This window comes from Cheilinus undulatus, linkage group 23 (assembly GCF_018320785.1).
Source record: "Cheilinus undulatus linkage group 23, ASM1832078v1, whole genome shotgun sequence".
In the NCBI taxonomy this organism is placed as follows: domain Eukaryota; kingdom Metazoa; phylum Chordata; class Actinopteri; order Labriformes; family Labridae; genus Cheilinus; species Cheilinus undulatus.
The window spans coordinates 9,898,857-9,911,637 of NC_054887.1; the positions used below are offsets into that span (position 1 = coordinate 9,898,857).

The following is a 12,781-nucleotide window of genomic DNA, read 5'->3' on the forward strand; positions in this document are numbered from 1 at the left end:
AGAGTGACACTGTGACTGTTGAGTGGTCATCAGGGTTACTCTGTGACTGTTGACTGGTCATCAGAATGACTCCATGACTTTTGAGTGGTCATCAGAGTGACTCTGTGACTGCTGAGTGGTCATCAGGGTTACTTCGTGACTGTTGAGTGGTCATCAGGGTTACTCTGTGACTGTTGAGTGGTCATCAAAGTCACTCTATGATTTTTGAGTGGTCATCAGGGTGACAGCCTGCTCAAAGGAACTGTTTCTGTGTCAGTTTTTTTTTTTTTGGCGTTCATGTTCCTGTAACACCTACCAGAAGCAAGGAATTTAATGAGCTTGTGTCCAGGCTGTGTGGTGCATGCATTGATGACCAGCCTGTTTCATGTGCTAAACCCCTACATGCATAAAGGTGTGAGGGCCCCTTCATATACATCATGTTTGTTCATTTCTTGTTAATTTCTGACACTGTATACTGAAAAAGGCTTTTACCTACTTTGTGTTTCCACTCTACTCTCACACACACATACTCTCTCTCTCTCATAATCTTTTTCTCTCGACAGAGTCAAAGCTGCCGGTGTCAAATGTTGATTTGCCATGCTGCAGCTGGGGGATTTTCATGACTCCCGTGAGAGCTTTCAAAGAATTATCTCATCAAAAACCTGTTGTTATTCTACAATAACTTTACACTGCAGTTTTAACTTTGCCAAATGTTCTCACACATCTGTTTGTTTGAAATTATTTCAGTAACACATTCAGCATCTGGGTCATGGATTATTGCAAACTTTATGGTATCTTGGATGCGTTTCTACCATTAATCTTCACTATTGTGTTGTGCTTGGATTGTTTATATGACTTTATTCCAAAGAAAACTATTTACATCATAGTCAGCACGTTTATTTAAATTAAATACAGCAGATCCAACAGCGGTCTCCTGCTTGAAAAAAATGACTCTAGCGTCATTTTTAAGCTCCATTCTTCAGTGTTATGAGTACTTGCTGTTTCAAAAGCTGGTAAAACTTGTAAATGCCATTCCAATGCCATATCCATGGATATCTGCAGCATCTTTTAATGTAACGTCCAGACTCCTCAAAGGGCACATCTAACAGAGAATAAAAAGACTAAAACAGCATATAAATATAAGGTCTCAAAGCTGACAGGCTGCAGGGATCTGACATAAGAAGCAGCAGCAAGGTGGGATTAAAGTCAGGTAAAGCTCCAACAAACGGGCTCCAACTCAAGACCCTGCTTGCATCACAGGGCCTTGGGTGTTTCTGTTTTTAGCCTGGTCTTTGTCAGTGTTGAGAAGGAGAGAAAGTAGCTTGAACGGATTCAAACAACTCTGTGACTTTCTGTCTCCCTGCCTGGAAGCTGTCTTGACGTCTTTTAGCAAAGATAATTGATTTGCCATGCTGGATATGTCGCTCGCGTCTGTATCGCAGATGGAGACGAGATGTCGGAGAGGAACTAAGTTCTTTCATTGGGAGGAATCCTGAAGTGGTCAAAACCCACAGCAGGGATTAAAATACTTTTTTAGTGTTGCATGTAGTGTTTTAAGTCTTTACTTGAGGAAACTGCACAAATGTAAGGATAGACAGAAGTGTAGCACTGATAGAAATAAAGTGCTGTGAATGTTTCAGATCATCAATGAAATTTTAATTTTAAACAAATAAGTGATGCTTTCATTTATTACAGCCATCTACCTACCTGACCCTATGTGAAAAGTAATTGGCCCTTTGTTACATCATGAATTAATTATGATTAACCACATTCTTTTTTTTACAAAGCTGAGAGCAGTATCACTAGCCACACCCAGGCCTGATTACTGCCAGGCAAAAGCAACACATCATGGTGCCATCTCAGGAAATTCAAGAGCAGTTGAGAAAAAAACATCAGTCTGGGAAGGGTCACAAAGCCATTTCTAAGGCTTTGGGACTCCAGCATATCACAGTGAGAGACATTACCCACGAATGGAGAAAACTTAGAACAGTTATAAATGTCCCCGGGAATGGCCAACCTACCAAAATGACTTAAAGAGAGCATCGATGACTCATCTAGGAGGTCAAAAAAGAACCCAGAAGATCTAAAGATCTGCAGGCAGATCTAAAGTCAGCATTCGAGATTCAACAATGACAAAGAGACTGGGCAAAAATGGCATTCATGGGAGATTTCCAAGACCAAAACTGCTGCTGAACTAAAAGGACACAAAGGCTCGTCTCACATTTGCCAAAAAAAAAAACATCTTGATGGTTGCCTAGACTTTTGGGAAAATTTTCTGTGTGCTTACAAGACAGAAGTTAAACTTTTTGGAAGCTGTGTATCCGGTTATGTCTGGTGTAAAACTAACACAGCACATCATACCAACAGTCAAACATGGTGGTGGTAGTGTGATGGTCTGGGGCTGCTTCAGGCCCTGGACAACTTGCTGTAATTGATGGAAACATGAATTTCAGAAAATCCTGAAGGAGAATGTCCAGCCACCAGTTTGTGATCTCAAGCTTAAGAGCACTTCAGTTATGTAGCAGGACAATGATCTGAAAAACCTCAACATGTCAACCTCTGAATGGCTTAAGAAACAAAAAACACCTTTGGAGTGGTCAAGTCAAAGTTCGGACTTACATCTTTTTAAGATGCTGCGGCATGACCTTAAACAGGCCGTTCATGCTCACAAAACCTCAAATGTGGTTGATTTAAAACATTATGCAAAGAAAAATTCCTCCAAAGCGATGCAAAATAATTACTCCCAATTATCACAAGTGCTTTCTTGCAGTTGTTGCTGCTAAAGTTGTCGCAACCCATTATTAGGTTTAGGAGGCAATTACTTTTTTTCATATAAAGCCAGGTAGGTTTGGATGTTTTTTCCCCTTAATAAATTAAATCATTAAAAAATTGCATTTTGTATTTACTCAGGTTATCTTTGTCTAATGTTAAAATTTGATGATCTGAAACACTTGAGAATGACAAATGTGTAAAAAGATAAGAAATCAGGAAGGAAAGCACTGTAGCTTGCCATCATAGTCTTGATAACGGTATATATACGTATCTCAAAGAAACAGTTTTATTCGAAAAAATGTTAACCACTCCATGCAAGTATCCCAGTTTAGTTTTAAAGGCTTACAGATATTTCTGATGCTTTAGGGACTTCTTACAGTGCCTATAAAAAGTATTTTTCTGTTTAGCTTTTTCTGTAGGCTTTTGGATCATTGTTTTACTAAAAATAAATCTTGTCCCAAGCCGTAGTTCTCTTGCAGACTGAATAAGATTGTCCTCCAGGATTTTGTTGCATTCATTTTACCCTCTACCTTTGTAAGCCTTCCAGGGCAGCTGCTGAGAAGCATACCCACAGCATGATGTTGCTTCACAGTTCGGATGCTGTGTTGTGGTGACGTGCAGTGTTTGGTGTCCGCCAAACATAGCGTCTCTGTTTTGTCTCTTTCACTGAGTTTATTGGAGTGTTCTTTTGTCTTCAGGGTCTAATGGTAGCCAGGAATACTCATTAACCAGTGACTGGACCTTCACGGGTGTCTTACACTACACTCACTTGAGACTCATTCACTGCACTCAGGTGAGTTTCCCTAACTGAGAGACAAAGCACCAGTTGGCAAAACCTTTGTTGAATTAAGTCAGTCATGTTAAAGGGGCTGAATATTAATGCAATCACTTATTTTACCTCACATATTTTAGTATAAGTGACATTACTTTTCAGAAATCTTTTTCACTTTGACATTAAAGAGTTTTCTTGTATTTTTTCTTTTTAAAAAGCCAAATTATATTGCTCATAATTGATTTATTGAATCAATAAAAGGGTAAAATATCCAAGGGAATACCTTTCATAGGCACTGTAAATATACTGTCGGCTGAATTCTTATGCAACAACAAGCACAAAAAGCATGCAATACAATTCTTCTATTGCAGCAGAGGGACTTGAATGGCTCTGTAATTACAGATATTTAAATTTGCTTTGTTTGTTTCCTCTAAAAAATAGAGCAAGGCTCAGCGATTAAGCAACCTGCACAGCATGTCGTCAGAACAAAAACACTGCCTCAGAAGTCAGCTCATATGCTGAATCATGCAGTCATTGTTTTACACAGAGAACTGTGCAGATGAAATATGCTTAAATGCAAAAACAGAAGGAGTAAATGTGCCAGAGCTGAGAGTAATTTCCTTAAGATTCTTAGCGTCTTACAAACACGCGCCCACACTGATCATGTGGGGTCCTACGCTCCCACAGGTACAAATCAGCGAGAGCAGGAACAGATTACAGAGGAAAAAACTATGAGGAAAGGAAAAAGAACAAAAGGAAAAAACTGAGTGAAAGGGAAAAGATGCAGATTGGGGAAGAATCAGAGAAAAAACAGAGTAGCTGCAGACAGAGGAAAATGAGAGATAAACAGAGTGAAAATGAGGGTGAGATTGAGGCAATTCAGATGGAAATCAGAGGTAGCCCCTTTTATCATAAGAGTCTTTCATCTTCAGAAATACATTTTTGATGATGCATCAGCAGAAAGAGGGAAATAAGATATAAATCCTGGACAAAGGCTTTGTTTTAAATAAGACTCTTGGACAGGATTTTCAGGCTCATACTGAGGTGAAAAAGAAAGATGCCTGTGTGACTTTTGTATATTCTGAAGCCAGAGTTTCACCAGTAAGTTTGGGGATTGTAACCAGTACTTTATCTTAGTTTTGCTCCAGCATATGCTTCAGTTTGCCCAAGTGCAGCTGGTCTGCAATCCCCAGCTTTCACAAGGCAAGGAAAAAAGCCACCACAGGCTCATTAACATGGCAGAGAGAGACTGTGAGGCAGCAGGTGGCCGACAAGCTGTCAAACATCACCCCCTGCTGCAAAGATGATGAACTTTGAGGACAGTATCAGTGTTTCAGCACATTTAGAATAACAAATAGATGTAAAACACTCACTCCAAGGAAGTAAGGACACTGTGTGCAATGTAAAGGAAAGACGCAAGCAGCAGACATAAAGACTCGCAATATGTAGGTATAAAGTATATAAGTGTTCCACTCCTTGGATGTTTTACCCTTTTATTGATTTTATAAATCTTTAATATCAATGTGAAAACAAATTTCTACAGTGCAATGTCAATCAAATAAAAATATGTAATGAAAAATAAGTGACTGCATGAATAATCACCCCCTCTAAAATGACTGACCCAATTCAACAGAGGTCCAGCAAACTGGTGCTAGAAGTCTCACAATTAGTGAAATGGCACCAAAGAAAAGTGAATTAGTCTCAAGTGACTGTAGTAAAAAGATACCTTTGCTTGGAATAATTACTCCTTGCTACCATTACACCACGAAGACAAAAGAACACCCCAAGCAACTCAGGGGCAAAGATCTACCGCAGAGTTCCTAGGAACCCATCATCAAGACATGGAAGGAATATGGCACATGTGTAAATCTGCCAAGATCAGGCCGTCCTTACAAACTGAGTGACCGTGCAAGAAGGAGACTAGAGAGCAAGGCCACCAAGACAACCATGACTACTCTACAAACTTCAGCAGCTGACATGGGAGAGACTTTGCATACATCAACTGTTGCCCTGGTTCTTCACCAGTCAAAGCTTTATAGGAGAGTGGGAAGAAGAGCCTCTGTCAAATCTCAACTAGAGCTGACCAAAAGGCATGTGGAGGACTCCAAGGTCAAGTGGAACACAGTTCTCTGGTCTGATGAGACCACAGTGGTGCTTTGTGGTCATCAGACAAGAGGCTATTAGGCCTTTCAGACCAACAGGGCTCCATACAAGTCCCAGCTCCTGAACCTAATTTTGAACCGGCTGGCACATTCAAACCAAAAAAAGAAAGAAATAGTTTTGAACCAAATAATAGCTGTTTCATCCTCAAATCTGTAACATAATCAGTGGACATGTCACATTCTAGGTTGCAAAAATGAGCAGAAAATTCAGTCTAGTTGAGTCTGTTGAGGAGACAAAATGTTTGGTTACAATTTGGGAATGGACAGGTGAAGCTTGAGAGTAGTTCAATGCAGAGCAAGGTATATGCCAAACTTGCGGAAGAGATGGCGAAGGCTGGGCTCACTCGAACACCAGACCAAATAATTAATAAACTCAAGGAAACACTAGAGTAACATGGAGTAACATCCTCCCACTTTGGTTCCCCTTAAACTGGTATGAACGCGGGCTGGTTCACCAGAAAGTAAGGATGTTCCAAAGCGTCTATTTGCCTATTCAGCTAAATGCTCATTTAAATGCTCATTAACCAACTAGTCTAAAGAGGAGAAAACCCCTAGAAAACAGTCAAATTCCTCAGCGGGTGTGATGTTAGCCTGATATACCTCTCTACAGCATTAAAAGCTACCTCCACCCGCCTTTGTTCCTCTTTACAGATTAATATTGTGCTTTGATATTTAACGTCTTTTCACATCAGGTGAGTATTTATACAGAGTCCAACCCTTGACAGCCTACATACCACTTTATTTCAATTTACTACTTTAGTAAACTGTTGTACTGTGGTCTTCCTACTACATGCTAACAGCTTCGCCACCGCTGAGCTTCTCATATTTACATCTGGTAAAGTGCCAGAGAGGAAGGCATTGGCCATTAACTGAAGCTACTGCGGCCTCTAGTGGCGGGAGGTTCATTATAGTTAAAAAGAGCATTATAGACAGGGATTTCAAGCCTGTGTTCATAAAAAATGATAAGTAATTAGTTTAACCAACTTTTAAACCCCGCACCAGCTAATTTGATAAAAGATTTTAACCATTTTACCGATTAACCGTGCACATCCCTACCAAAAAGCACCAAAGTCCTGACACTCTAGAACCTAGTCTGTCTGAAAGCCCTACCACTATGTTTGGTTGTCACCAAACTGCACAATACCATAAACACACCATCCCCACTGTGAAGCACAGTGGTGGCAGCATCATGCTGTGGGGATGCTTCTTGGCAGCTAGCCCTGGAGGCTTGTAAAGGTAGAGAGTAAAATGAATGTGGCTAAGTTTAGGAAATCTTGGACGACAACAATCTTATTCAGCCTGCACTTTGACATTAAAAAGGTTTTTGTGTTTTTCTTTTGTCAAAAAAGCTAAATCATATTGACCTTGGTTGATTTATAAAGTCAGGTGAATGCTTTTTCTAGGTATTGTATGCAAAACAAACATTTAAGTCCGCCTCATATTGGAACATGCATTCAACTGGAAAAGTATGTTTAGCATTGTCATACTTCTTGCTTACAAATTGGCATTGGTTTACAGTTGCAGTAAGAGAGTTAGAGCATAAAAGGTTGGCATCCGTCTGAATTTGGGGTTTCACAACTTATCCATTAATTTCCTCACATAAATCAAATGCACATTTTCTCTATTGCTCCAGGCTGCGATTTATTTGCATTCATTCTGTGTACATGAATCAAAGGGCAGACTCTTGACACATCGACACAGATATATGCAGTCTTGATGCTCATTGTGATGGATTAGCAAAAGCAAATGTCAGGGAGTTTGCTAACTGAGTCTGCACAATAAAAGAGGAAGTAAACGGCCCTCTGAAAGTGAAACTGCCTGCAGTTATAGATGGTATGCGAGGATGTTTAATATAGATCATTTGCACTTAATGAGCTATAACTTGCAAACATACCAGTATGGTATTCATAGCATAATGTGCCCTGACGGTGCTGTTGCATCAGCAGATGCTAAGTATAGGTGACCCCAGGGAAAAGCAGCCAACCCTGGCAGCATATATTTAGTTTGTGGAGATGTTTTAGCTCTGTGCTGGTCAGTTGGAAATATCAGAGAGAGCCACAGAGTGGTTCAGGAGAAATCAAAGAAATGAGCACCAACAACAAGAAACGGCCCATTAACAGAAGTGTGCAATAGAAGCTTTGTAATAGCACTGACTAAACACCAGTGACTCATTCAAGAAAAGCAAAACATAAAAATATGAAAGCAACATTCTGTCCTGGACTTGTTTGCACAAATGAATCTTTCTGCTCTTGTTACGAACAATATACAACCTATATGAGCGGTTTTGAGTGACTAAATGAAGGGTATAGTTGCTTTTGCTTGAGAATGACTCAGAAAGACAATAAAAAAATGAAGCTCCAGCACCTTGAGGGGAATACACTTCAACACATTCAGCACAGTATGAGAGAGAGAAACATCTATTGTTTTCTCTTTTTAGAACTTTCTTGCTGCAGGGGTGGAAGACTAGACAATGCATGGTGATTAAAAATAACTTCTCAGATTGCAAGAAGGCAAATAAATGTGGCAATAAAAGAATGGGTGCACCATCTCCGGTCATTGCGTGTCTATACTGGCAATCTGTTTCTGGGTGTTCTAATCTGTGTCAAGCTATTTCTGCAAAGCAGCAGCAGTTAGGTTTGCTGTCAGTGATGTGAGAGGGCAGATTATCACCCATAGAGTTGAAGCTGCTGGCTGCAGCATTTTTGCCATTGCTCAGGGGCGGCTGGAGAGGAATTATTTGCCAGCATGCTGGTTCCCACTGCCTCTGAGCTGAAACAAATGCTGTAACCATCAGACAACTGGATAGGGGATGTGCAGAGATATAAGTGAGAATGTCTCACATATACTGATAAATTCTCTGCTCTTATGTTCTCTATGGAAAAGAAGCCAGGATAGTGTATTTTCATATGCCTGTAAGCGTAGCAGTAGCCTGAGGTTCCCTGACTGCTAGCCACAGTCCAGAGTTTGGCATCACTAAGAATGTCATTATATCATTGGGTAACTGATTTAGCAGAAGCCTCTCTGCCAAAGTGTAAAAGGGCTATTCCCAAAGGACACATCACACAGAACAGCAGCTTCTAACGCAGTAACAGAGCTGGACTGTGGACAGAGATTAAATTGCGAATAACCTACTTGTGCACAACCTTTATAGAGATCCTCAGTTCTCCTTTTTTCCATATTTTTACTCAGAACTTTCTATTCTGTTTATGCTCCACCAGCCCCAAAAGGCCAGTGGTCTATTAAACCATGTGGGACTTTCTGTGGTGGGGTTTTGCAACTGGCTAATTGTTGGTTACATTGCATCCTATGGTTCCTGGTCAGGGCCTTTCTGTGTGGAGTTTGCATGTTCTCCCTGTGCATGCAAGTGTTCTCTCTGGGTACTCCAGCTTCCTCCCACCATCCAAAACAGGCTCGCTAGGTTAACTGATGACTCTAAATTGGCCAAAGGTGCGATTGTAAGCGTGCCTGGTTGCTTGTCTCCGAACGTCAGCCCTGCAAGTGACAAGCGACCAGTCCAGGGTGTGCCCTGCCTCTCGCCCAATGGCAGCTGGGTCAGGCTCCAGCCCCCGCAACCCCAAACAGGATAAATGGGGTAGAAAATGGATGGATTGCATCTGTTTCATTGTGATTCATTTCTTTCAAGCTAACTAAATGCTCTGCTCAGAAGTTAGCTGTGATCAGAGTATATCAACTACTGCATCTCACTGAATTAGAATATCAAGAAAAAGTTCCTTTTTTGATTATCAAATTAAAAAAATCAACCTCCATATATATTTTAGATTCATCTTGCATGAATCAAAAAATCAAAAGAATCAAAAAACACTAACTAAAAATATTAGAAGATTCTGTGAAAAGTCAAGTTTGCAAAGGTTTCCTGAGCCTTCATTCTCTCAGTACACAGCCACAATCATGGGGAAGACTGGAGGACAGTAAGCCATAGAGAGTCACTGCTGAAAGGGAGGGATGTTCTCAGAGTGCTGAATTAAAGCATATTCATGCACTGTTAAGCTCAGTTATTGACTAATTATTACCTTTACTTAAAAAAATAAACATTCAGAGTGCCTCAAAAAACAATCTCTCACTTGTCAGTCTGAAATAAAATAATGATTGAAAAGTGCACTCATTCATAACATGTGGGCATGGAGTACTACAGGAGGAACACCTCTAACTGAGTTGGTAACGTCACTCATGGTGCAAATGTGTTTCATACCCAAAGGCATTCTGGGAAAACTGCAGGTTAAGGAACGATTGTCAAACAATTTAATCAAAATAACAAAAAATACTTAGCTCGATTACCTAGACCTTATCTTGTAATTAAAATACATGAATAGAGCCACAAAAAATCGCTATCACAAAAATCTTGTAGTGTCTTAACTTCTGTTTACAGCATGGACAAACTTGGCTCAAGCATAAACTCATGCAACTCAGACTGTTAAATTTCTTCTTCTTTTTCTGCTTGTTTGAAGGCTGCTTTCACCTGGTTATCGCTGCCTTGTGGACAGTGGTGTCATCAGAAAATTGGCAGTCTAGCCCTTAGATGTTTACATTAAGATGACTTTACTTGAAACAACTGTTAAATGGTTTCCCTTACCTTGCAATCAACATTACTTGATAAAACCTAGTAATAAGAACATATATTTGATTATCAAGTAAATAAATCCTCCATATCAGTCAATCTGTGCTTGTTTGGAATCTGAAAAGCATTTATAATTAGGCTGAATAAAGTGTAAAAAGGTGCTAGGATCTAGAGAACATTCACATTATAAACATGTACATTTTGTGTAAGAGTCCCTGCCACAAACCCGTAACTCCCTATCAGCTGCTCTTGAGCTGGCCCTGATCATTAATCACTCCAAGATGATTAAAACCATAACATTAACACAAAAAGATGAAGCAAAAGGGGGACAAACAGCAGATATTCTGTGAGCTAAATAAGCAGAGATTTAAAGATATACAGGAATTTCTTGCCATATTACCTTGTGTTTTTCTTCTGCGGCGACCCTATTCCACTGTGGCCCGGAGGACTTGCATATCGTGCTGTGAGACTGAGGAGAGAGCAGAGGAGAGGACGGACAGGCTGTTAACACAGTTAGAAGACAAATGAGACCAGTGTCTTTCAAGAAATGTCTTAATCCATGTCTTAATGTAATAATGTGAGTGAGAGGAGGCATTCAGACAGCAGCAGCAGGGATCGAAAGAAGGAGCACATTGCGTTTCATGCCAGCACACATTTCTTTGATTTCTCACATGATGGCTCCCACATGGTTATTACCACCCGCGTATGACTAAGCCAATAACATCTTTCAATCCATTTATAGGGCCGCTGACATAAAACGGCCCAGAAAACTTTCACAACCAGTTCCGTGGTGGCATCATTTGAAGCATTCCCCTAAACACACAACACACGAGGCAGAGGCGGAGGAAATGCCCACAGCAGAAGTCAGAGTTTATAACCCAACACTCACTGTTAGTCACTAACAGAGACGGGAATTAAAGCAGGCTGTTGCAGCCTGGCCTAGCCTCTCCATTCATGTTTGACAGGAAGTAGTTAAGCTACTTGTAGCGCGCTTTATGAACAAAGAGATGCTTTTAATCACCATCCCTGGCCCTGTAAACAATGAAAAGTCTAGGGCAAGGTGCCAAGGCTGTTGTTTATTCCTGTGTGTAAATGTTCAGAGAGGAACTTCCTGTGTGACTTACAGACCATGTGAGCTTCTCCCACTTGTTCCTTAAACTGAAAATAACAGAGCGTCCATTGACAGTTAGCTGCTTTTGACTGGTCATGTCTTTTTTTAACAACTAACTAAATGCCTGAGGGAAAATTTGGCCAATAATATTTTTGGAAAACAAGCAAGTAAAAGAAACTTCTCAAAAACAGTAAAGTGTTTTCTTCTAGCTATGAGGGAAGTGGTTCTTCATGTGACTCCAGGATTTCTCATCAATCATAAAATTGGCGTTAAAATACAAGAGGCTTTTACTGCTTCTGTTCAGCCCTAGAAACCATCACCAGAAAATTAAGGACAAGACTGCAAACAAACTCAAAGAATTTAAGCGCAATACAAAGCAATGCTATATCAACATTGTGTAATCGATGCTAACATTAAGCTAAAATAGCTTACAAAGAATGGGATAGCTATTTAAGCTAATAGCTACCTGATACCTGCTTCAGAGAGTTGGTTTAAAACATTAGCCTTCCAAATTTGGAGAAATTACACTCCATTAAATATATAATAAAAACATATTTTGTTTAACAAATATTAAAAACTGCATTTGTTGCTAATATTACCAGCTTGGACAAAAGCCAGTAACTGAACTCACTTTATTATAAGCAGAAAAATGCTCTTAAATGGCTAGCTTAACAGATGATATGAAAAGCTGCTAGCCTAAATGCAGAATACAGTTGCTAACTAATAGAAGTGCCAAGAAAAATGTATTCATGTCAGAATTTCATTTATTAAAAGACTTGTCAAAAGCAACTAGGCTGGCAAGCTTTTATCAAAGGCAGAGTTGCTAACATTATTAGCTTAACACATAATATTAAAAGCTTTATCCAAAATTCATCTAAAAACAGAATATGTTTGCTAACATTATGAAATTAACATTTTAGCAAGTACTGATTCAGGTTGTTACCATGGGCCTACTGGCTTAAAAAGTGTACTGCAGAGGTCAAACTTGGTTGCTAGCATTACTAGCTTAACAGAAACGACTGACTTCTGTCAATGTTATGAGAGTATGGCTGTAAATGTTACCTAAATCATGGCAAATGCTAAGCATGGCTGATAACACGACAAGCTAACAAAATTCACCGAAGGCGGAATATATTTGCTAACGTTATTAGAATAAAATTTTAGCAAGTACTGATTCAGGTAGCTACCATGAGCATAGTGGCTCAAAAAGTGTATGTCAGAGGTCAAACAAGGTTGGGAACATTACTAGCTAAATAAAGGATAAACCCTGTATTTAATCAGATGTTGAGTATGGCAGCCAAGATAATGGCAAACTATTATTATTAACACTATTAATGTTAATATAGTCAAGTATGGTTGCTATCAACACTATGTTAACATAATTTAAATCAAGACGGTTGCTGAAATTA

The 12,781-nt window shown here is 39.7% G+C and overlaps 1 protein-coding gene across 5 annotated transcripts in view; it reads right to left on the minus strand.

Moving 5' to 3' along the window:
* nav3 (neuron navigator 3) overlaps positions 1-12,781 on the minus strand; it is a 340,033-nt gene that overhangs the window by 157,345 nt on the left and 169,907 nt on the right. For all 5 annotated transcript variants that reach the window (XM_041780603.1, XM_041780602.1, XM_041780601.1 and 2 more), the window contains one exon: positions 10,662-10,730. In XM_041780603.1, the coding sequence (XP_041636537.1) occupies positions 10,662-10,730 (69 nt within the window). The remainder of the gene's footprint in view (positions 1-10,661; positions 10,731-12,781) is intronic.